The following is a 25,175-nucleotide window of genomic DNA, read 5'->3' as shown; positions in this document are numbered from 1 at the left end:
ACTGGTTAATAAATCTTCAATTATAATGAAAAAGTAAAATGTAAATTAAAAAGCCCTGGTGCAAGACGCTACCGAGGGCTTTGTTAGCCTTGCCAGATGCGAAGGCTGCCAGGGGCTGTATTAGTCCTGCCAGACACAAAGGTTTCCCATCAACCCTCTTCCCTGCTTCTCTTTGCGGTGGAGGTGGAGTTTGCAGTGGAGGGTCTTGGGTCTTCGTCGCGGTCCTCAGAAGTCGTCCTCTGCCTCTTCACACTTACCTGCAGCGTGTCGCTGTCCTCCCTACTTCTCTTGGTGGATGAGCTGAGGGCAGAGGCTGGGGGAGCAGAGTCTTCAGACCTGGGAGAGACTGGGGGTAGACCTGCGCTACGCTCCACCGGAACACCAAAAGGATGCCATCCAGGCCAAAAACCTCCAGGTGGGATCCGCTGGACGAGAGGGAGGAAAAGACTGAGGTCACAAGGGTCCTCTTCATCCTCTTCACGGTCATGGACTCGTACCCGGAATCTTCACTGTCCAGGTCAGAACAGTCGTCTTCATCGTCAATGTCTTTATCATCAAGCTCTTCATCCTCGTCCTCGTCCTCCTCGTCCTCATCCTCGTTGTCAGAGTGGAGCAGGGGAATGAGCTTACCTTCACCTACCTCAACCTCTCCATCATCCTCGACACCTACCTCGTCCTCACTTACCTCTTCCTCACCAGAGGAGATGTAGATGGGGAGATCTTTGTCATCGAGGATCTTCAAGGAGGCCATCCTCTGCAGGGCACTCTACAACGTAGAAAGCACCACCTAAGGAGGAAGGATATTCAAATTATAAGGATTTCTCATTCAATCTCTCATTGAATATTTTGGATTAAATCAGCAATCATCAAAATTTAAACTGGAAAAAAACTACAACATCTCCATAAACTAATTACACCTGCACTACACTTGCAACAAAGACACCAACACACAAGGGGCTACACCAGTGTTTCCCCTATATGCAAACATGACCACCGCTGCTGATTTTTTTTTTCTTTCTCGTTTTAGCTCTTCAGAAACTACCGTTATATTATTTGGCGTTACGGACGCTTCATATCCAGGTCATTTCACACACTTGTGAGTAAAGCATATAAAAGGAGAGGAGAGGACTCTGTCTTATCTCTTAATTAACTAAAGTTAGTGTATTATTTTGCGCGATGGATGCTTCACATAATAACATAACAATATACTATTTACCGTGTAATGTCATCGTGTCATTTCTGTCTCTACACGGTCACGCGTTAACAATTCTCCTCTGCTCTCTCTCTCTCTCTCTCTCTCTCTCGCGCGCGCGCACACACACACACACACACACACACACACAGGTGAGCGCGCTAGAGCGCGGCTCAGGTCGCGTTTTCCTGGCCAAACCCGACCTGAGCCTGGCGCAGTTTGTTTCGTGACATTGTTATTGTTACGGACAGTGTTTAAATAACTATCAACAGACTGCTGTTACGCATAGACAAACAAGCTGCTCGCACAGCAGCACAGCGCGGCACTGTACGCTTGCTCAGTTGGAGCAGAGCCCGTGTTGCGTTCAGGCGTTGTCACATAAATAACTTCCAGCACTTACTACAGGTCATAGCCATTTTATACAGTCTATGGTCATAGCACAAAACAGCAGCATGTCATGTGACATTTTACTTTTGTTATGTTCAATAAAATTGTATTTTCCTAAATCTTGAGACACCTCATATGTAAGCTAGACAGACATTTCTCCTGCTCATTACTGTGCACAAATAGCCTATACTCTATGTACTTAATCCTAAAGAGCCCTTCTGGTGCCAGTAGATACATAGAAACATCCCAGCAGGCTGTGCTGGCGTACAAAAAAGTTTCGCGCGTGTGAATTTTTTTTTTTTTTCGTGTGCGTGCTTCTCCTCCGCTGCTACAACTCCATCCTAGGGGAAACACTGGCTACGCCTTTTAACAGTAATGTCAGATACTGTGCAGTTCAGCCTCTGACTTTGTACAAATGAGGGATGAGACAATTAATGCAGCATAATAAAGCTGCAGTAACAATGTGATCAGTGTGTCAGTAGGTCAGTTAACCCACTGCTGAGTAGGAGCTCTGAGTAAAGGCAGTTATTCTACACCAACCAAACAACTGTAAAGACTTCAGTGATGACAGAACAATAAGATAATAAGATCAATGTCCGTGGTCTGCTGGGGGGCATTTTCGGGCTCTTCGGTTTTCCACAAAGTTGAGTGATACAAAAGTTTGTAAAGTGTTTTCCAACAAGATTTGCTGTCTGCTTCAAAACTTTCCACAGTTTGCCTCTGGTCCAAATCGAAGTGCAAAGGGAGAGATCTGAACGGTATAGAGGCCTTACCGACCTCGGCCGGGTCATCGTTCTGTTTCCATAACATTTCATGACGCACGCGCCTTTGTGTCACTGAGAAAGAAAGATGGACATTTTTATTGATTTTTTTCCTTCATATTTGGTCATTTATTAATTTTGTTTATTGGCTACTTTCACTGATTTTTTTTAATAAGCCGTTTTCTCTCTTTCATTAACTGCTATTTCTTTGTAATTACTGCTACAAAAATAAATAATAATAAAAAATAAGAAAATAAATATGATGAAATTAAAACACTATAAATCAAACCATAACCACCCTTAACATTATAATGCAGCAAGGCCATAGCCATGGAGTCAACACTGGGAGGGACCAAATCTGCTAGGTCCCCCCAGTGTTAAAAGCCTGACCCACAACAATATTCAAAATTTTGAAACTCATTTCTATTGGCTGATATTCTATATATTTTCTCAATCAGAATCTGTACACAGTATGTTAATGTATACTGATTTGTATGCTACAATGCAATACATGTAAAACAAATAAACTTTTTAAAGTATTTATTTATTTTTTAAACAATATCAGAATATTTCATATGTCATTCAGGTATGTGATAGTGTATGACATCTTAGATAAAATAGCTGTTGCACAGATTATAATTATTATAATAAGGTTATAATTATAAATATTATAATTATAAAGTATGGTCTGACTTAATTGGACTTGGCTGTAACTGTTACAAATGCAAATTTTAACTGTGTGGGTTTGAAACATTTGATGAATTAGTTTCATATATAATACTTAATACAAGTTAAATAGGCATAGCTGATAATGTATACAGAGCTCACCAGTAATTGCGCCCTGAGTTATGATGCTGCTACAGTTCTTAACAGGAGAGAACTAATGATCCTATTAACAAAAATGCTGCTGTCAGTGGCAATGGCATGCAAACACTCATATCAATGCCCAAAGTACCAAAATCAAGGACCTGCAGACTGTGTGGCTGGGTTATGCAGTCAAGTATCTTGACCTGGCTTATCAATAACAGTGTTAATCAAACAGAGGTGCAGTTAGCCAAAGTTTAAACATGCTTGATGTTGCTACTTTGACACTTTGATGTTATGAATGTTTGCATGATATTGCTATTGATGGTAGCATTTGTGTTAATAGGATCAATTGGTTAATAAGGTGGCTATCGCAGCCTACACTTGGTGAGAGGTGGGGTACACCCTGGACAGGTCACCAAACTATCACAGGGCTGAAATTGTAAAAAAAATAAATAAATAAATAAAATGCATTGCATATGCAGTATATTTCAAAATATACAAATATCACCAAACAAACATGACTTTTATTTTGAGTGGGCTGATTATATTTTTGATCTGCTTGCCCATTTATAATTAAATATGTATTGGATCCCAAATATTTAGATCTTACTTGTCTGACAGAAGCTTTTCTGTCAGCCTTGGTGACTGCATCTTCCTTGGCACCTGGAGTTCCTCAGGGTTCAGGGCCAGTCCTCTTTTACCTTTATGTACTCCCGTTAGGGTTCAACTTCAGAAATAATGGCATGTCATTCCACTCTTACACAGATGACACACAAATTTACCTGCCTTCACAAGGGAAAGACATAAACTCTGTGTTAATAGCAGCTGTTGGGTTGTCTCAGGGGCATTAAAGCTTGGATGGCAGTAAATGTTTTAAACTTTAATGAAAGTAAAACTGCATTCTTGTTATTTGGACCCAGTGGCACCTGTGATGCCCCTCATATTGACTTTTGTTCCCTGAAACTATATATTTATATATGTATATATATATATGTATGTGTGTATATATATATATATATATGTGTGTGTGTGTGTGTGTGTATGTGTGTATATATATATATATATATATATGTGTGTGTGTGTGTGTGTATATGTGTATATATATATATATACATATATATATATATATATATATGTATATATATATATATATGTATGCCTTCTTCTTTCACTTCTTTAGGTGGCTGCAGTGGGCCTATTGTGAGTATTTCTGGAGATGAATGGATTCTTTCAGCAGGAGACGGCTTCAAACTCAGCTGTGAGTTCGTATGTTTAACAGTCCAACATGTCGCACAGCTGTGGAGGAACAGCCCACAGGAGGTATTAAAAATCTTGTTAAAGGTTGTCTGACATTTATAATTTATTAAGGCATGAATGAAGCTCTATAATATGTACAACTATGTGTACTCTTTATTATGCCACAAAGCCTTGATTGTTGCAAGAAAGTTAGGATGTTATGATGATGATGATGATGATGATGATACTTTTGATTAGCTGCACAGTTACATTCCATTCCATTTATTTAGCTGATGTTTTTATCCAATGCAACTTACAATGAGTGCATTCAGACGTGGATATGACAAGAATCGCAACAATCACGCTAGAAAAACCGTAACGTTAATCTCAGTGGGGTAGTAAGGTTCACATTGCATCCTCAAACAAAATCTTTTTTTTTCCATAATGTTGATATGATGTCTTCATGAAAGTGGTCTAAACAAATGTATTTTAAACAGAATATACAGCAAAAAGTGAAGGGAAAATGGTGTCCTAATATATTTTAAAGCTAATATATTTAACTGAGTGAAGTGGTTTAGATTCTCATCTTGCTGCAGTGATGTAGATATGTACTCCAGGGTATGTCAGTACACCATCATAACACTTTCAGGTGTGGTTATACTGTAGCTACAACCATGTTTCTTTTTAGATCCCTCACCCAGAGAGGGGAGTTTAAACACTACTTTTCAGCCTAGAGTTAAGTTACTGTTAGGAAAGTCAACCAGTGCTGGTTCCAGAGTGTGTTGCCATAGTACTAACTATTTCCATCTCCTAGGAGAGTGTGTCTCTTGTTAATGTTACCTCCATCCTGCCTAATGTGACCATCGTCCTGAGCATCAGCTCTGCAACAAAGGCAGACACTGGTTATTACTCCTGCATGACCCAACCACCTGATACAATCAGCTCTGAGGTCTTGATTCAGGTAGCAGGTAAGATAAACGGTAACAGCACAGTCCTTTTAAATGTCCATTTTTGAGTAAATGGTGATTGTAAGAACTTTATCATAATTCTTTAATTTACTCATAAAATACCATTTAAATAAATGAATAATTAATTTTTAGTGGCCTAAATGGCAACAGTGCCACTTACTGCACATGTGATGTCTGGTATATATTCATATTAAATAAATCAAAAAAGATATATAATAGAAATGAACCAAGTATTTGTACAACAAAGAAAGAAGAAAAAATTATAATATTAAAACTCCAATAATTATTATCAAAACATAATTAATAGTAATAATTGCATTTTCACCATGCAATATTGGTATTGGTACAACTTTATTTTAATGTTAAGGTATTTCTCACAACAGGAAATAGTTTGTACCAATCAGAGGCCTGACATAGTGTTGTGGTCAGTGAGTCAACGGATAGTTTATTTCATTGAGCTGACAGCTCCTTGGGAAGACTCAGTTGAATAAGCCTATGAAAGAAAAAAGCTTAGGTATGCAGACTTAGGAGCAGAAGCTAAGCAGCGAGGGTGGAAAACTAGGATTTGTCCAGTGGAAGTGGGGTGTAGGGGATTCATAGCAAGATCAGCTGTCTCGCTCCTGGGGGAACTTGGAGTGCGGGGACAGAGTTTGAGGAAGACAGTGAAGGAAATGCCAGATGAAGCAGCTAGATCTAGTCAGTGGATTTGGATGAGGAGGAATAATGTCAGTTGGGGGCCAGCAGGAGGACCTACTAAGCAGGGTACATAACTCCTTGAGATCAGGTGGAGAGATCCACCAATCAGTCCTCTCAAGAGAAAATCCAGGAGGAGGAAGGTTATAGGTGTGGGAGTGGCCTATTTGAATCCCTTTTGTTTGAGACCATGCTACAAGGTGTGTGTGTTTGCTGATCCTGTGAGTTTATCTTCTCTATCTCCTTTAACTTTAGCTTATATTGGAGTTATGCTATGTAGCATGTGAAATAGAGTATGGTGAATGTGCTAGGAAAGGTAGTATCGGCACGGTCACGACCTGAAGCTCACAAAAACAGAGCCTGGTTTTGTTGTTCTGGATTTTCTCCTGAGAGGACTGATTGGTGGATCTCTCCACCTGATTTCAAGGAGTTACGTACCCTGTTAGTAGTTCCCCCTGCTGGCCCCCAACTGACATTATTCTTCCTCATCCAAATCCACTGACTAGCTCTGGCTGCTTCATCTGGCATTTCCTTCACTGTCTTCCTCAAACTCTGTCCCCGCACTCCGAGTTCCCCCAGGAGCGAGACAGCTGATCTTGCTATGAATCCCCTACACCCCACTTCCACTGGACAAATCCTAGTTTTCCATCCTCACTGCTCAGCTTCTGCTCCTAAGTCTGCATACCTAAGCTTTTTTCTTTCATAGGCTTCTTCCACTGAGTCTTCCCAAGGAACTGTCAGCTCAATGAAATAAACTATCCGTTGACTCACTGACCACAACACTACGTCAGGCCTCTGCTGGGACAAACTATTTCCTGGGGAACAACAAGCTTTCCCCCTAAATCTACTTGCATTTCCCAATCACAAGCACCTTCTAGGCAGCCACACCATTGCCTCCTTACTAACTTATCGCTTCTGTATTTCTCCCCCTCACGGACAAACTGAATTGCTAAACTCCTATTCTTAAAACCCTCTGAATTTAGATGTCTTCGTTTCCCTTCGATGCCCGCAGCTAAACTTTTCAACACCTGGTTATGTCGCCATGAAGTCACCATCAAGAATTACATCTTGAACATGAACCAAACATTTTCTGCAATAACTCATGCTGTGAAAAATGTGTGACTCACATCCATGGTTAAAGGTCAGGTTGTGACACAAAACTCAGATCATGACATGTGGTTTGTCCAAGTGGTGTAGCCATAGCTAGCTGTCTAAGATGGTGGACCTTTTCGTGCATGAGCAACTCACATCCACACACAACTCACATCGTGTATTGACAGTGCTAAAGTTTTTCTGAATCAATTAACTAGAGGCTGCTGCTATAAATGAACACAAGACACAGTAACTTAACTTGTTTAGCTCTTTTAGCCTTAGCTTAACAAGGCTGCACATTAGTGCGGGGTGGACCGAATCTTGTAGTTGATGCATGCATCAAACCCAAAAAGAGTCGGTAAAAAAGATTTGTTCATTTTCATCCATTGCTACTGCACATGCAAGCCAACTAACTAGGCCAGCTTGGTTTGTTACTCCCATAGAGTGTTAGCAAGCTCCTGTTGGCTTTAGTAAATATAGAGAAATACTATGTATTTTTGCTCTTCGCAGAGTTGTGTGTCTTTCTCTGAGGAACATCTTTAAAATCAATGCAGCCGAGGTAACCTGGAATAAACCAGCTAATGTCAGCTGCTGCTATTAACACTGTCTCCTCACTTTGATGCTGAATAACAAACAAACCAAACTCATAACCATGCCAAGCTACGAAGCAAACTAGCACAATTGCACACTTTTTTTTTTTTTAAAAAAAGAAATACTTACTCATTTATGTAATAACACTTCAAGCTCTATAATTAAAGATTAATCAACTGTCTCCTCTCCAGATAACCTGTCAACATCCACCCTGACCACATCCAGCAACCCAGGGTGTGCCAGCGCCAAAAAGCACAGCAGTGCAGCAAGTAAGAACTCACAGCTATGTGTTGCAACTTCTCATAATTGCTAATAATTATGTGAACTGGTCCATGGTCTGCTTATGGCCATGAATGAGTTTTGCATTTGGACAGGTATCAATACTTGCAGACTTCTCAGGAACAGGTCTGTGATGTCCACAAGTTTTTAATGCCGCATTACTGGGGTCACTGTCATTTACTCGTAGCCTCATACATATGTGTCTCTTTTGGCCAGATTGGAAAGGTAATTGCAACCCATCTTGTTTTTTCCAAGCTATGTGCAATCAAGGTCTGCTCTCCTCTAGTCCAGAAGAAGGTGGAAATAGACAAAAATTGTATATTTTTCACCAGCTCAAGTCACTTTGGGTGATTGTCCCCTCCAGAGGATAGTCTTTTAGCTTATCCAGAACTCTCAACTATGTAAAAATTATTTTTAAAAAAGTTCACATGGAGCATACAGGATTTAAGCTGCTGGCGCTCCTGCTTTCAAATCAGAAATCTGATTGCAGCTTTTCTTGCTTTTCCCAGACCACATGCAAATGAGGGTCCGCCCTCCTCCATTCTGAAAGGAGGTGGTAATGGACAACACGTCTTTGGTTTTCACTGGCTCAAAACACTATGAGCAATGGTTTTCTTCAAGGAACAACTTTCTTTAACCCTGAGCAGCTCAGTTGGTAGAGCATCAGACCCTAGCCTGCTGCTTCAGGATTCAAGTCTCTGTTCAGGTGCCTAGTTTGTTGTGCAATGTGTCTGTGGTGCTCACTATCATCATCATCATCATCATCATCATCATCATCATCACACATGAGGGTCTGCAGGAGGTTCACAGTTTGCTTGTGGCCATCACTGAGTTGTGTGTTTGGGCAGCCTTCAGTTCTGCCAGACTTTCCAGAAACATCCCTGTTACCTCCACAAGTTTTTGTGGCCCCATTAATGAGGAAACTTTCATGTACACTTGGCCACATATGTGTCTCAGCTTTCCTGATCAGAAATCTGAATGCAACCCATCATGTTTTTTTTCCAGACTACATACATAACAAGGTCTGCTTTCCTCTGGTCCAGAAGGAGGCGTTAGAAGACAAAACTTCAGTGGTTTGCACCTGGGCTGGGTATCTGCACAATTGAAATAAGCCAGTATCAAGTAATATCAAAACGTCTCCAGTCACATGATATCTGCATTCAATCCTTTGTGCAGGCGGTCTGATCCTGGACCATTCTGACTCCCCACCTAATCAGCAAACTTTGTAGTGGTGCCGTCTCTGTACCGGCTATCTTTCTGATGAACTGTCAGTCAACATCTAAAAAGTCTCAACAAACTCACACTGGCTGCATGTAATTCAGGGTTTGCCCTCCTCCATTCCAGAAGGATGTAGTAATCCACAAAAATGTTTTGTTTTTCACTGGCTCAAGACACTTTGCCAAATTGTGCACTCTAAAGTACCTGTTTTTGAACCCTGGATAGCACAGTCGGTAGAGCATCAGATTTTTGATCTGAGGGTGCAGGGTTCAAGTCCCTGTTGAGGTGAAGAATTCATTGTGTGATGTGTCTGCATTGCTCATTCTCATTATCACTCATGGAGGTTTTCAGGAAGTCCATAGTAATCTTAGGGCCATGAATGAATTGTGCATTTGGGCAGGTTTCAGCACTGCCAGACTCTCTGAGAACATCTCTGATACCTCCACATGTGTTAGAAACTCCATTTATAAGGAAACTGTCATATATGCTTGTCCACATATATGTGTCTCAGCGCTCCTGATCAGAGATCTGTTTTTTTCAAGGCCACATGCAAAACAAGGTCTGCCCTCCTCTAGTCCAGAAGGAGGCATTACGGGACAAAACAATGGTTTTCACCAGTACCAAGTAGCATCAAAATGTCTCCGGTCAAACAGTTGTCTGCATTCGATTGGAAAAACTCAGTATTTTACATGCATTGTAAGTTTATTTTGAAAAACACTTAATGCAAAAAAACAAGCAGAAACTGTACATTTCCTGGAAAAACAGTGTTTTTTGAAGATACAAAATGCACCTAACGAGCATAAGTTGACATGCCGTCCCTGAATGTCCAAAACTGATGCAGGGGGGTACCTAGGGAGTCATATTTTGACGTGTAGGTCCAATGAAAGAGTGACAGTATTTGACAGGTGGGGATGAGAGCACATCAGCATTTTAACATGGGGATCTATGGGGTTTTACTCTGATGTTGAGCCAGCCTCAAGTCGCCATATGACAAACTGCAGACTTTGTCAGATGCACATTGGCTTCAATTTTTTCAGGTTCAGAAGTTGCCGTTTGGAGTCACTCCCTGCTGGCCATTAGAAAGACTGCATGTTTAACGGACTTCCACATTGGCCTCTTTTTTTCAGACCGAAGGCTAACTTTAATACTGTCTATGGCATTTGCTTTACTGTACTATTCAAGATACCACTGTTTTTCTTGGTAAGTCCCACCCTACTGTGCTGTGATTGGCTTGTATTCATCATGTCAATGCAACAAGGTTGGAGGTTGTTTGGGTTAGGGTGAAGAGGCCATGGTTAGGGCTAGTGTTAGCCAATCACAGCACAGTAGGACGGGACTGGCCAAGAAAAGCAGTTGGATCTATATTAATGCTGCTCTACATGTTACACTCTTCCTCTGCATACCTGTATCCCATGTACCTCTACTCTACGCAGTCTTACAGAGACAACTAGTGGTGAGGGAACGTTGCGACAGTGGAAGTATCAACATCCATATCAAATTCCTATGAGGGATTGATGAGATTAGACTGTAGCTTCTTATTTCACTTTACAGTACTTAAAGTTGCACGGACATACATAGAGATGAAAAGAGGCAGTGTATGAGGAAGTAATGAAGGAAAAGACATGATTAAAATAAATTTGACAAATTAAATTAAAATGTAGTCAATGTATATTTAATAAAAGACTATACTTGGTTTCCAATATATTTTATGTAATTAAAAGCCCAGTCTGCATCCATTTGTGTCCATGTAGGTCTGCAGGGTCAGATATGGTTCTGGATTCTACTGGGAAAAGCTGCCATCCTCCTCCTCAGTTTGGCCTCCCTGGCTGTAAAATACAAGAGAGGATGAGAAGAGAAGGATCCAGATCTCTCTTTATAGCAATGCTTTGTTTGGATTATTCATTTGATGAAAGACTTAATTGCATATTTTAATTTCTTTGCATTGTTTAGTCCTCAAATTACACATTTACTGTCAGTGAAGCAGTTCCAGGATTCAACTGTTCTGGACCCCTGCAAATAATGTTGTATTGCTGTCTTGGAGAATTTTTACATTTAAATGCTCTTCATGTAACTCCTTATATGTGAGTAGTTTAGTTTCTTTTTATAATTAAACTCTGTAACTTAGCAGTGGTGACACAGGAATGTTGACCACAGAAACTGAAAATACAATTGGAATGATTTTTTATAAAATTAAAGGACTTTGCACTTCTATTTCCCACTGAGAGACTGTTTTGAAAAAGCATTTTGGTCATCATGGAGGAAAATGAATGTCACATAAAATGAAATTAAAGGGTTTATAACAGAAATGAGAAAAGAATAGATAATATGAAAATGTTTAGATTTTTAACATCTGGACTACCTTTTTGTGACTATTTGTACATTTCTTAGATAAGTGGGTAATACTGGGGGAGTTTGTACTGATGAACTCAGTATTACTAAAATCCTGGCAAAGTTCCTACAGACAAGTTAAACTTTTCAGTTGAACCTATATTGAGAATATTTTCACCGTTTAACCTTTCTGCCAGACAGCCTGTTTCAGTGGAAAAGATATTAATGTCTTTAGTTCCTCATCTCTGCTCTTGTGAAAGCCACCAGACTCCATCGATAAAAACAGGAATTTTAGCTCGCTGAAAATGGGAGATGCTGGTCTACCGCTGCCTTGATCAGTTAGTTTGTGTTACTGTGTGATGCTGGTCAATTTGAACTATCCTTTTTAAACTCCAAAGTCACAAATAACATTAATTAATTGATTGAGGCAACAGAAGGACAGCAGGTCCTTTGTGTTCAGCAATGTTAAATAACTGTTTTCTCATTGGAGTCTGGCTTTGAAGAGAGCGGTGTGATGGCTTCATTTTCTCACTGAAAAACACTGTCTGACAGTAAAGTGGTGAAATAATCTCAATATAGCGTACACTTTAACTGAAACTGCTTTTTTTAGGTGGCTAAAACATGTTTTGTTGCTGCCCCCTCCACAGCAGACCATTGCTTAGCTTCCATGTCAGACTCCTGCGTGATTCACCAAACTGGGGGTGTGACAACTAACATCTGCTGTACAATGTCTCAGAATAAGTTCCCCATTCAAAAAAACCTGAACTATCCGTTTAATTCAGTATTTCAATCTCATGCCACCTTTTACCTTACTAGCCACATTTGCACATAAACTAAATGGAAACAGATACAAGTGCAGCTGAAACCATAAGACGTGGAGTAGGAAATTTATTAGCTAAGAACGGCCTGGAGTCGTACGCTTTCAACATGAAGTCAGCTGTGGAGGATGAAAAGCTTGCTGGCATGATCAGTGAGGATGACAAGCAGGAGAACTATTCTGATAATTGTTGAAGTCATATTTCATGCATAAGCACCTTTTCTTTTAAAAGTTAAATAGCCCACATTTTCCTGACTGTACTTACATATGTTTACCAAAGTAACATTTTTAATGCAGGACTTTTACTGGTAACAGATTATTTTCAGTGTGGTATAAGTACTTTTACTTGGGTAAAGGATCTGAATACTTTCTCCACCACAGTCTAAGGTAAAATACATGAAATGTATAAAAAGAGAAATGTAAAATAACAGAAGCATCGGTAGCTCTTTTCGTGACCTGTTGGGGGCGCTGTCGCAATCATACGAAAGGACGTAACGCTGGTTTAAGCCACTGAAGAAGTCAGAGATCCAACATGGCGGCGCCCTACAGCAGCACTTACTGACAGGGAATGACTTAGGTCAGAATAACATCGTCAATCTTGAAAACTCTATAAGAAGTACATTAGGATTTAATATGTTTCAAGAAACGGCTCAGTGTTTAAAATCGGCGGCACCGTTGTTTTCTCAAACCGTTTTCCTGAAGGATTTGACACGGCTGTCCACACATGGAGGAGGCAGCCACCTTCAGGCCCGCAGACACTTCGGTGTGAGCCGCTGTCTCACAGCCAAAGCTCCCCCTGCGCGCAAACCCAGGGAGAGAGTGGAGATCCCCGGGCTGGAGATGGTCACCTACGGGGAGAGGATGCACTATGTTCCGGGGCTGTCCAAGCCCGTCTGTCCACAGTGGGAGAGGGACTACAAGGACCCGAGACGTTACAAGTCTCCTCCGGTTCACGAGATGCCGCTGTACAAAGAGAAACCGTGCTATGTGTACAACCAGAGGACCAGCCCACTGGAAGGTAAAAGCTCACAGATGTACTACATCTGAAGTACATCGTTGTTGTGTGAAAACAAGCAAGTATTTCTTGCCAGCAGTCTACAAACGAATGACACTGAAAACTGTATATTTATGCTGGCGCTTGCTCGTAGAACATCTGACGGTGGGGTCACGCAGGGTCCAGGGAACCCTTTCAACATTTTACTGCAGGTAGGGTAGTTAGACACTTCAATATTGGCTGTCGGATGTTTTTTTCTATAACAAGGAATATTAAAAGCAAAGGTTACTGCTCTATGTAATGCTAAACAATAATAATGAAAACAATATTATTAGATAGCCTATCATTTGTTAATGCATCCGTTACGGTATTACTCTTTCTCTTCTTTTAACAGCAGTCCAAACCTAGGGATCTAAGAACAATAACACAAAACAATTTCTTAACTTTGAATTATACATACAGGATTAACAAAGTAAAACATTAGAAAAGTGAAAAGCCAATATGCGCTCACACCAGTCCTCTTTCTTCCACCTGGCCTGTTTGCAGGGGAAAAGGAGAGTCACAGGCCGGGTGGGGCGCGGGTGATGCAAGTGGGGTGGAGATTTGTGATTTAACAGACATAATCACAGACCAGGCTGATATTCCCAGACTTTTTACAACCAAGCAGGGGCGTTTGTTGGATTTGAGGACATTGGGCCTTAGCCTGGACCTCTGTAGAGGGGGTCGGGAGGAGGGGTGTCTGCAGGTGAAAGACTTAAAATCTCTCAAGTTTCATAAATTCTAAGCCTTAAAAGTCATTAAATATTCTTAAATTTGAATTTCCGAGGCCTTAATTGCCACAAAAATGTTATTTTATTTCATTTTTCCATCTTTTAATTTATTTTTGTTAAAGTGAGTCAAGCTCTTCTGCGTCAAAGTCAACATTTCTGATGTTAGAAGACTGTCTGTTTACTCTATACTTGCACTTAAACCAATTATAAATGAGTGCAGAATCAATATAGGTTGATTAGAATGTGTATGTGTTTATGTGTGCACATGTGCGTGCAACTCTATGTATGTAATTGTATGTATACATGTAGGTTTTGTTTTTTATTTAAGAAGGATCCTCCCTCAGTTTCTGTTTAATTGTGTTTTTATGTTGACACATGTACCGTTTTGGTGTCTGTGTTCTTTAAAAGAAAATCTACTAAAAAGTAAATAACTAAAATATATTAATTTTAAAAAAGGTCTTTAAAGGTATTCAATTTAAATGTCTGATACAGACGCCCTGATTATAGCAGAACACCGCCTTATATGAGCAACATTAAAGGGGAGAATTTAAGAACCTGAAAGCTTGTATATCACAAAAGACATGAAAAGAGACATCAGTGTGTTTGTGTTTGACCCACATTCACAGCGACAAGAAAGAACAACCTGTTGAAATCGCATTTTGAACAATGTCCATGACAGGATACTGTTTACCATATAATTTCCCTGGTGATTATGTCAGATATTCTTATTATTTTCAGATGCCTTAGAATTAGTCTAAATGCTCATCCTGCACTAACATTGGCAGATAAGCTTGGATGTCCAGTAATAGATGTTCAGTTATCCTTGTGCTGAGTATGTCTGTGATTATTCTGAATTTACAACTTAACATTAATTCTCTCCTCTGATGTGTCTCATACAGCGCTGGCTGCAGTATAGATCCAACCTGCATGTGAGCGGAAGTGACCTCAAAGTCTATATACATTTCAAAACATCATGTCACTTCAAATTGTCATCTCTCTCTGTGTCTCAGGTGTGCGTCAGGCTCTGTGGTTGACCAAAACCAAACTGATCTCAGGTTTGCCGCCTCAGCTTCTCTCACTGACAGAGAGTCCTGCCAATTGGATACCAGATCAGGATGAACGTGTGCAGAATGCCATCAAACACGCCCGCTTCTGGGACACAACAGAGGTCCGACCAGACAAAATTAAATACAGGTAGTGTGTCACAGCAACGTACATTTTAGTATGCATTGTTTAGTCAAGTAGATTAACAGCTATTGTTACATTTTTGTTGTGTGGATTTACAGAAAATCTGTTCTAAATTCTGCCTTCCTGTGTATACATCACCAAAACTGAATTGTCCTATACATGTACCAAAAATGTCTAAAGGTGCACATTTCTGTTCAGTGAGAATAGAAGTTGTGCCTTTTTTTTAAGATATTTTTTGGGCAGTTTGCCTTTAATTGATAGGAAAGTCAGGTGTGAAAGGGGGATAGAGAGAGGGAGTGACATGCAGCAAAGGGCTACAGGCTGGAGTTGAACCCGGGCCGCTACGGCAACAGCCTTGTACATGGAGCGCCTACTCTATCACTAAGCCACCGACACCCCAGAAGTAGTGCTTTTACTGCATCAGTGTCACATTCAGTGACCGTTTGTGGAATTTGCGGTCCAGTGTTTAGACTGTGATGGATGCAGGTGAAGCCAGGTAATGGCTCTTAGTGGGTTTAGCTCTCTAAACTTGATCAGCAAAATGAGCTGTGCTTCCCACGAGGTGCAGCAGAGGCAAAAAACAACATAGGTTTATAACACCAACAAGCAGCAAGTCACAAAAAAGCAACTGGAATTTGAAAAACAATGCAACTAGCCGAGTAAAGACTGTTTATGAATGATTTTAACTGTCAAGACGGGTTGGGTGCATGAAACCATTAAAACTGTTTTTGTTCTTTTGTCCAGCACGTGTCATTTTTATGTTATGTCATGGACAGGTTTCAGATCATTAGTTCACTGAAAGGTCACTGACAAATAAGGTTAAAGTTGAAAGTGATTTAACTCAATAGAGTGCTCCGGGAATGAGTCATAAATCCCAGAAATGAAATGAGTGAGTATTTTAGCACTCCTGGTTCCTTCCTCTCAAGGTCTAATGGGTTTTAGTAACAACTCAGATTCCAAAAAAATTGGGACGCTGTGTAAAACATAATTAAAAACAGTTTTTTGACCTATATTTTAGTTGAATGCAGTCTAAAGACAATATATTTAATGTTCAAACTGATAAGCTTTATTTATTTATTATTTATTTTTGTTGATATGCACATACAGTGGTGGAAAAAAGTTTTTGGACACCCTTAAAATTTAACACAATCTCAAATATTATCATGAAATATTTGTGGAAAAATCTTTTTTGTGTTTCAAAAGGTGTGGCTGCATTAGACAGATACAAACAAATACAAATTATATTTTTTTGTTTATTGTTTACAAGAAAAACTAACAAAACTAAATTCTTGACAGTTTCAATATGTCAGTTCTCAACATTGTCGGTATCAAAGTCAACAAATAACAGAGAATGTGTTCAAAACTGAACAAAAAATAAATAAACCATCACATCATCAAATTAATATTTAGTAGTCCTGCCATTGGCACGTAGTAGAGCTCTAATCCTGGCTGGCATGTTCCCCACGAGCCTTTCACACTGTTGAGGGGTAATCTTGTCCCATTATTCTTGAATTACTGCTTTTAATTCTTCTAAATTCTTTGGTTTATGCTTTGAAACAGACCTTTGATAATCCACCACAGATTTTCAATGGGGCTCATGTCCGGGATTGAGCTGGCCACTCTAAGACCTGGATACTGTGCTCCTGCAGCCAAGTTCTACTGGCCTTGGATGTGTGGCAAGGGGCATTATCTTGTTGAAACATCCAGTTTTTACCTCGACGGAACAGTGCACACGCAGAAGGGAGTATGTGGGTTTCGAGAACGGTACAGTACTTGGTAGAGTTCAATGTGCCATCACAGACAGTGAGATGACCAACACCAGCAGCACTCATGCATCCCCAAACCATGATACTGCCTCCACCATGCTTGACAGTAGGTGCTGTACATGCTGGAGATAATGCTTCGCCTGGCCTTCTGCACTCACATTAGTAGGAGGAAGATAAAGCTGGAAACTGGACTCATCTGACCACGAAATCTTCTTCCAATTCCTGGCTGTCCAGTTCTTGCGTGCCTGGGCCCAACAACGCCGGGCTAACCTCTGTCTCTCATTGATCAGGGGCGTCTTGATAGCCTTGTAGGACCTTGAGCCATGATCTAAAAGTCGGCCACGTACAGAGCGGGTGGAACACTGGACACCAGTTTGGTTTGACCACTGCTGCTGAAGCTCCTGTGATGTCATTCGGCGGTTTTGCCTGCACATGCGGATCAGGATGCGGTCATTTCTTGCTGAAGAAACCCTTGGACGCCCAGATCTTGGTTTGTCTTCCAAGCTGTTGGTTTGTCTGTATTTCTGCAGAGTGTATCCAACTGCTGAAGGACTGCATCTGCACTTCCTGGCTATCTGGCGGCAGCTGTACCCTTCCTGGCTGAGAATCTTTATCTTCAGGCGTGTTTCCTGCGTTAGGGTCCTTGTTTTAGCCATTTTTGTGTCTGAAGAACTTTCAAATGTGCTGGCTTTATGTAGACATGAAGCTTGGCAAAAAAATTGTGTCTTTTAATAAAAAGAACGACCTTCATCACTGGTACCAAAATGACCCAATACTCAAAATTTCTTATGTATTTTTATGGAACCAATCAATTTTAAGTTTTTAATGGCTTTTTTAGAATTTATTTAGTATTTTAGCTGTGACTGTACTAAAAGAAATTGCACTTGAAGACCTAAGAGTGATTCTTAATGCAATATTTCTCAAATGCACGGGGTGTCTGAAAACTTTTTTCCACCACTGTATTCTGAATTTGATGCCTACAACCCAATAAAGTATATTTGTTTGCACATTAAATATCTTGTCTTTGTGCTGTCTCCAATTGAAAACATATTGAAAAGTATTTGCAAAACTTCTGTTAAGTTTTATACAGCGTCCCAACTCCTGCAATAAGGTCTGTGGCTAACACAAGCTTAATACTCATGAAAAAAAGGCAGTTGCTAACAAGAAGCTAAATGAGACTTAAGAGTGTCATCACCCTGAACATGGCTTTACAGCCTCATCATGGTGGCAGTGTTAAGTCATGTGACCCGGGTGTAGTTAATGTATAGCCTAACGTTAGCTTATTACTGTGGCTGATTGCATTTGGGCTTCAAAAAACATAAAATTGGTGTGAATTTGTGAAGATTATCTTTCTGAATAAAAGATGTATCATAAACATTTTTTTGCCACAGAGCTTATTTTCGGCAATAATCCAAAATCCAATGGAAAAATCCCATAGGCTTTTCGACAAGGGAACCAGGCCATCGCTAACTTCCGTGTCAGCCTACAGAAAAACGTCATCCCTGCAACAATCTGTGGTGAGGTGTATCATCTGCACAGGATGCAGCTCTCAGAATAGCACTGTAGCAAGGTTTGACATCTTTGCTCTCTCCATAGGAAAAGCCAGCACAACTTTCTCTAAAGTATAGTGGTGTTGACTCATTGAATATTAGGTTGAAAATCAGTAGCTGAGAGCAGCACAGGTATTTTTACAGTCCTTGTTTGGGTAATAAATCACTGTCCTCTCTCATTGTTTGTTTGTGTGTGTTCTTTTCTCAGCAACACTTTGCTCTTCAACCTGCTCCATCTGTGTGCAACTCTACAGCCCAGTCACCCAGCGATTGGAAGGAGGATCCTGGCTGAGAAATACTCATTGGCATCCATGTGGAGCAGAGGTAATACACACCAGGGATTACCTAGTGAAATACTTAAGGGCCTTGACAAATCAAGCCGATGCTCAGCTGTTGGTCAGCGTGAGCAACCTGAGAAGTTGTTGACCAATAAGTGGGTTCCTGTCGTGTTTATATCATCAGCAAACTAACACCTATACAGCATTACACAAACAAAGGCAAAGAAGTACAAGGCCCTGATCACACAGAAAGTGTTTAACAACTGGAGGTGTTTTTTGTAATTGTTTTTAATGAGAATAAAGCTTTTTGCTTGCTTTTTTTGTTTTGCTACGCGCCTTGTGTTTCTGTGCTGTAGGCGCCTGGTGTTTTTGCCGGAGGGATCTGAGCTTTGAATAAAACTTCAATTTAGAGCAGAAAATCGCCTACGTCATCTCTGCTTTTTTCCCGTTGTCTAATACTATGATTTGACAGGCGGACCGTCTGTGGTGGTCATGACAACATAGTTTACAGTTGGTAAACAATGGAGGAGAAACTAGTAGTAGCGGTCACTGGATACCCAGAGCTATATGACTTTACAAACAGCAGTCACCACCATCTCAATAGAAAACCGCAGGCGTGGAAGCGCGTCAGTGCAGTAGTTGAAACGGCTATCATCAAGGTGGCTCTCCTGGACCAACTGGTGGTACTCCCTGTGATCCACCCTCTTTTTTAAGAGTCTCATGTGCCCACACAGATCTCCATTTCCCTGTACCCAACAAACTATTTGCTGACAGCCTCTCAGCCACAGCTACAGTACAGCAAGTACCCTCTGCCTGTCCCTTTTAGAACCAAGCTACTAATTACTGTGAAATAAATAAAAATAAATAAACAGCAGATTGATTACATGGGATGGTTAGGGTAAGGAGGTGATGGGGTGGTTGCTTGGCAACAAGAAAAAGGTGTGGCAAGTGTTTTTTTGTTTTTTTTTACGAGGGACGTTCAATAATTAAAAAAAACAAAACAAAACAAAAAAACAAGGCTGGGATGCTCAGAACAAAGGACCCACTGTATGCTAGCTAGCTGTCACTGTACCCTGGACGACATGGGTAAGGGCAAAGTCAACGAAAACTGGCTATTTAACTAAGACTTGGTGGCATGGCTGAAGCCAGTACAAGGTAATGCATACAAGGCTCTGTGTATTTAATGTAAAAAGTATTTCCAAGCTTGGCACGATAGGAATCAAGGTAGTTGAATCCCGCATGCAGAGTGAGAAACACAAAATCTGCAAGTCACATTTTATGTTACAAGTATTTGGGAAAAATTGTCTATGACCCAAAGTACTTGATGTCAGTTAATGTTTTTATGTTGGGTTTTTTTTTGGATATTGAAAAAAACCCCTAAAGTTTGACTCCAAATGGCAATAAAAAAGTCTTTAAAAGACCTAAATCTAACTTGTCTAAAGCCTCCAATAGACTTTTAGCTATCTTATAAGTTTAGCACAAGCTACACTGTGCGACATGGATCTAATTAACTTGGGTATGACATCAAGTTTGATGTATGCAGACTATACGATGACAGAGCCTACTGAATCGCAGGCTACGTCCTACAAAGCATTAGCTTCCCACACTTGAGTGCACATGGATGCTGCACGGGTTATTACTTCTCCAGCTGTGAAGCACAACATAGAGGGTCATATTATTAAATAACTTAAAGTATTGTGGGCACTATATACTGCAGTGTGTCTGTGTGCGTGTTTGGTAGCTGCTAGGCTGCTCACCTGGCAGCTGCAACTCCATATTTCCTTCCATGCTTTGTCCTTCTTTACCCGACCATGGTAAGAGCTAGAGGACACATCATACAGTCAGGGCTTCTGCTGCCACAACTCCACAAGGTTTTCCTCTTTACTGGAATCCCACGCATTTCTTTTAGCACGTTTTGCCTCCATGGCAAGCTGCTATTCATCTGTTTCTTTGGGTTTAGGGTCAGTGCGTCATTTTATTATGCATTTCTATAGATTGGTTAGTAGACATAGGCCATAAATTCCTGGCACAGTCAGAATTTTATCCCAGGCTGTCTTTGATCGCAATAATGTGACAACGGCCATCCTTGAAGCTCTGTCACTGTATGACACAGGATCATCGTTTTAGAGCCACAACCAAAGATATCACCACGTTTCTTTCACATTGGTCATCTTTCATGTGGGACAGCCCAAAATAGCACAGGTTATACTCAGCTTTAGGCTGTAGGAACCTTGGATGAAAGATTTGTCAAAGGATATGTGGAAATATTGACCTTCTGGTCATGCCACAGTAAAAATCAAAGGATCACTTCAGTCACTGGGACCCAGTGTCTGGGGACGACGAATGTCTCTAACTTTTATGACAATCCATCCTATTGTTGTTGAGATATTTATATCTGGAACAAAGTGGTGGACTGACTGAAAGACAGACAGACAATGCCGTCCCTAGAGACAATTAATGAGTTTCGAAATTGATCAGTGCTGCCTAAAATCATAATAATAATAAACCTGAATGTACTGAATACATTCTAATAGACTTCCAATTTCATTCCATGTTTGAATACCAGGTGAGGACCTGTTCCAGATTAGGGGTCAGAACGGTTTACTGCATAACTGCATGGATCCTCTCCCAGAGGTTTCTGGGAAACAGGAAGTGGCTGACACGGCAGATCACGTCCTGGAAACCTTCTATCCTGTCTCCCCCACCATCGACCTGCAGAAGGTTCACGTGTACAAAGAGGACGTGAACTGCACAGGTGAGAAGACATCATGTCACATTAATCATGGTCTTGCAGTAGTTTGCTGTGTCTGGGAGTATAGTACTGCGGGTCTCCGTTTGTCCAGTGCTCAGGCCTAATTAAATGACTTCTCTTATATCCAATCAGGTTTCAGGGATGACTACCCTTATCCTCACGCCCACACCATTTACTTTACGGAGGGAGGTGATGCTAACTTTAAGCTCCTGCCAGAACAGTTCAGAGCCAAGATGCTCATGTTTACCTTTGGAAATGCTTTGGTCCGTGCACACAAACTGTATGGGGTAAGGATATACACATCACTGTGTCATTAAACTCAGTGGATCTGTGAACAACATACTGTATTACCAGTAAGTGATCTACATTCTCGAAATTCATAATCATCCTCCTCTCCCTTTCTACTTTTTACCGTGTGTGTGTGTGTGTGTGTGTGTGTGTGTCAGACCCAGCCCCAGCGTGTATTAGATCGACCTATAACAGTACAGGCAGTGGGGACCAACGGTAGAATTTTCCATTTTATGGTTTTCCAGCTCAACACCACAGATCTCTCAGGAGACGACGGCATCAAGAACCAGGTGCCTGATTTTTTTTTATTCAATATCTGTGTGTGGTGCTTTGTGAGAAAACCCAAATTGACACGTTATTGGCTTTGAAGAGACATTTGCTGCTGTACTGCAAAAAACGCATCAATACGAGGACCTTTGCTTCTGCATGGGTAGACCAAGTGAACACTACAATACAAAACAGTACAGAACACCCAGCAGTAAATATCATTAAACTCATGCTGTGGTTTAAAAGGTAAGTTTGGTATATTCTAACTTGGTCCCTATTTTCCATGTGTCTTCCATGTTTTTGTGTCTAAGTGACTAATGCAACAGTAATAATGCAATAAAGTATTATTCTATTCTATAATTTCTGAAATTGGTCCAGTATTAAGCGAGAGGGCTGCAGCTGGCAGCAGCTGAAGTGTAATCACTCAGGGCATGTATGCAGCGTCAGTGTACGTCCACTTAAAGTTCTTGTTTTGACAGGCGTAGATTACCATTCTAAGTGTCTGACAACTTATAGGATCAATCCTTACCTTTTAAAGGTGCAAATCCTTTTTGTTTAATCAGATACCGCCTCAAAAATCACTGTCGTCAAACACACCAGACTCTATTTAAATATACAGTAATTGTATTTTGGCGTGTATAAAAGCAGCATATTTGCACATCTAACTGGGTGAATAAAGGGTTTATTTCAACCAAACCAGAGTTAGGGATTGTTGGAATAGTGGAAAGATGAACCAAATGGCTTTTGTGAGTTTTATTTTGCTTCCATCAACTTTGAATTAAGTGTGTTTGTGACGATAAAATTACTGATTATTTAAATGGAGTCTGTGAGTTTGGCTATCGCATATCTGGGGCTGGACCAATTTCCAAAATTGTTGTTCCATTAGTCACTTAGACACAAAAACATGGGAAAATGGGGTCCTGGTTGAATATTGCCCATTGCCTTTATAGGCTAAATTGTCGTCAGACCAATAGCTCCGAGATTGCTTTTTGCTCAGGGCTGAATAATATGTTGTAAATCCATATGCAAAGAAACTAATCCTCAGAGTGAATTCTTATAAGTATTTTTGATCAAGTGATGCTGCAAAAATCTGTCGGTGCAAAAACAACAATTTTTCATAATAATCATAATTGACTATCAGAGTAAAAATCAGACCTGATGTGAGAATGAGTTTGCTGTTGTCTGCTGGCTTTTTGAAATGCTTTCTGCTCCATGCAGGTGTGGCTGGATAAAGATGTCGAGCTCTATGATTTTGCAAAACTCCGACCGCTCATCAAGAAAAAGCAAGTGAAGGTATGAACGTATCATACATCTGAGCCCTGGCACCTTTTTCTCTTAATTTTGTTAGATCTCAATAGCAGTGGCTGGTCTTGAGTTTCCTAGTTAGGCTAGCTATAGATTTCAAATCCAAAAAAGGAAGTCTTGGAGGAAAATAGAGACTTTAATATTGCATATACAGATTTGTTTGCTTTCACCGCCAACACTGCAACACTGCAACACTGCCACACCAAATAATCCTAAGTAGCACATGGCAGAGTCGTAATCTTGTGGAAAAACATATTAATGAATGCTTATTTCGACCTATTAGTATGTTGATAGGCTAATGTAGACTTAATAGGCCATGTTACCTTCATATCCAGGCTCAGATATGTTTTGCGGCTCCAGACAGACTTTTAAAACTTTTTATTTTAGCCAAAAATAGCTCTTTCTATAGAAAGGTTGCCGACCTCTGCCATAAATACACTGAATGCGTATTTATTGATAAGTGTGATGGGATGACAGAGAAACTGAAAGGGCAGCAAAGTAAACTTGAGTGGTTGTTTGTTGTGTGTCTCCCTGCAGGTACCAGCTGGTCTGGCAGGATACAAGCCTGAAACATTCAACAAGTTCCTGGCCCTGTACCTGCACGGGGCTGTGTAGGACAACAAACAGTACCTTGTCTGTATTTATGTTTTTTTTTGTTGTTTGTTTTTACATATGTCCCTTCAGTCGGTGACCCGGTTTATAACATGTTATGTTGTCTGGATAATTTAACACCTTGACCCCATCCAACTGTGACTTACTTACTCAATAAAAAAACTCATTCTGAATAGATACTTAAGTGTGTTTTTATGTTTTTACTGGTGTACATTGAAAATGAATACAGGCTTATATCCCAACAATTTTTCATCCTAAAACCTAATATAACACACTAGTACTCTGCTGTAAAGAGACAACAGTAATGGGCTCTATTTGGGGTGTTGCAGGTATGAGCAACTTCAACAGGGCAGCAGACCTAGAACTGATATGAATATCAGCATGTCTTAATATCACATTACAAAGAAAACACAAACTTCAAACCTCTACAGCGCACGCATAACATTATAGGGCTATTCTCACACCCATTTGGACTTGCTCTAACCGGTGCACTGGTGGAACTAATTTTATTAACAATAGCTCTGATCCATGTGAGTAATGAGAGTGAGTCAGCGTGCACGACACCAGAGTCCTCACCCACAATGGACTGTCTTTTTTATGCAATTATACTTGATGTCAAAAATATTCTGATTGCATATTTTTTTCATTTTTAGGAAAAGGAAAGTGATGCTTACAACAGCACACTTTTAGAAGTATTACTAATAAAGTTTAAATGCCTTTTCTTTATCAAGTCCAAATATTGGATAATAACAGTTCTATGATCAAGCACATGAATTAACTTGTATATTGATATTAAAGTGTGAAAATTATTAATCAAGATGCAAGAAATCAAACTGATCACTTCATAAGATATCAGGTAATGGAGTGCAACTTAGCTGAGGTCTGTATATATGTATGATGGGCCTAAAAATAACCTTTTCAGTCATTTTTGCACTCAGACTACAGTAATAACTATCCCTTTAGACCAGTAGTTACCAAAGCTGCAGGGTCTTTTCATGGACAGATAAAATTAGGGTGCCTCTGAGCAACAATTGCT

The 25,175-nt window shown here is 40.3% G+C and overlaps 1 protein-coding gene across 1 annotated transcript; it reads left to right on the top strand.

Moving 5' to 3' along the window:
• The first annotated feature begins 12,875 nt into the window (after positions 1-12,875).
• mrpl37 (mitochondrial ribosomal protein L37) lies at positions 12,876-24,304 on the top strand. The gene is made up of 8 exons (XM_049599006.1): positions 12,876-13,387; positions 15,144-15,327; positions 18,846-18,961; positions 21,482-21,670; positions 21,800-21,954; positions 22,114-22,245; positions 23,441-23,515; positions 24,065-24,304. The coding sequence occupies exons 1-8, from the start codon at positions 13,003-13,005 to the stop codon at positions 24,140-24,142; spliced, it is 1,314 nt and encodes a 437-aa protein (XP_049454963.1). The 5' UTR covers positions 12,876-13,002; the 3' UTR covers positions 24,143-24,304.
• Positions 24,305-25,175: the final 871 nt, after the last annotated feature.

The sequence above is a fragment of the Epinephelus fuscoguttatus genome, linkage group LG15 (genome assembly GCF_011397635.1).
Source record: "Epinephelus fuscoguttatus linkage group LG15, E.fuscoguttatus.final_Chr_v1".
Taxonomy (NCBI): domain Eukaryota; kingdom Metazoa; phylum Chordata; class Actinopteri; order Perciformes; family Serranidae; genus Epinephelus; species Epinephelus fuscoguttatus.
The sequence above is the reverse complement of the archived record's forward strand: the minus strand, read 5'-3'. Positions and strand labels throughout refer to the sequence as shown.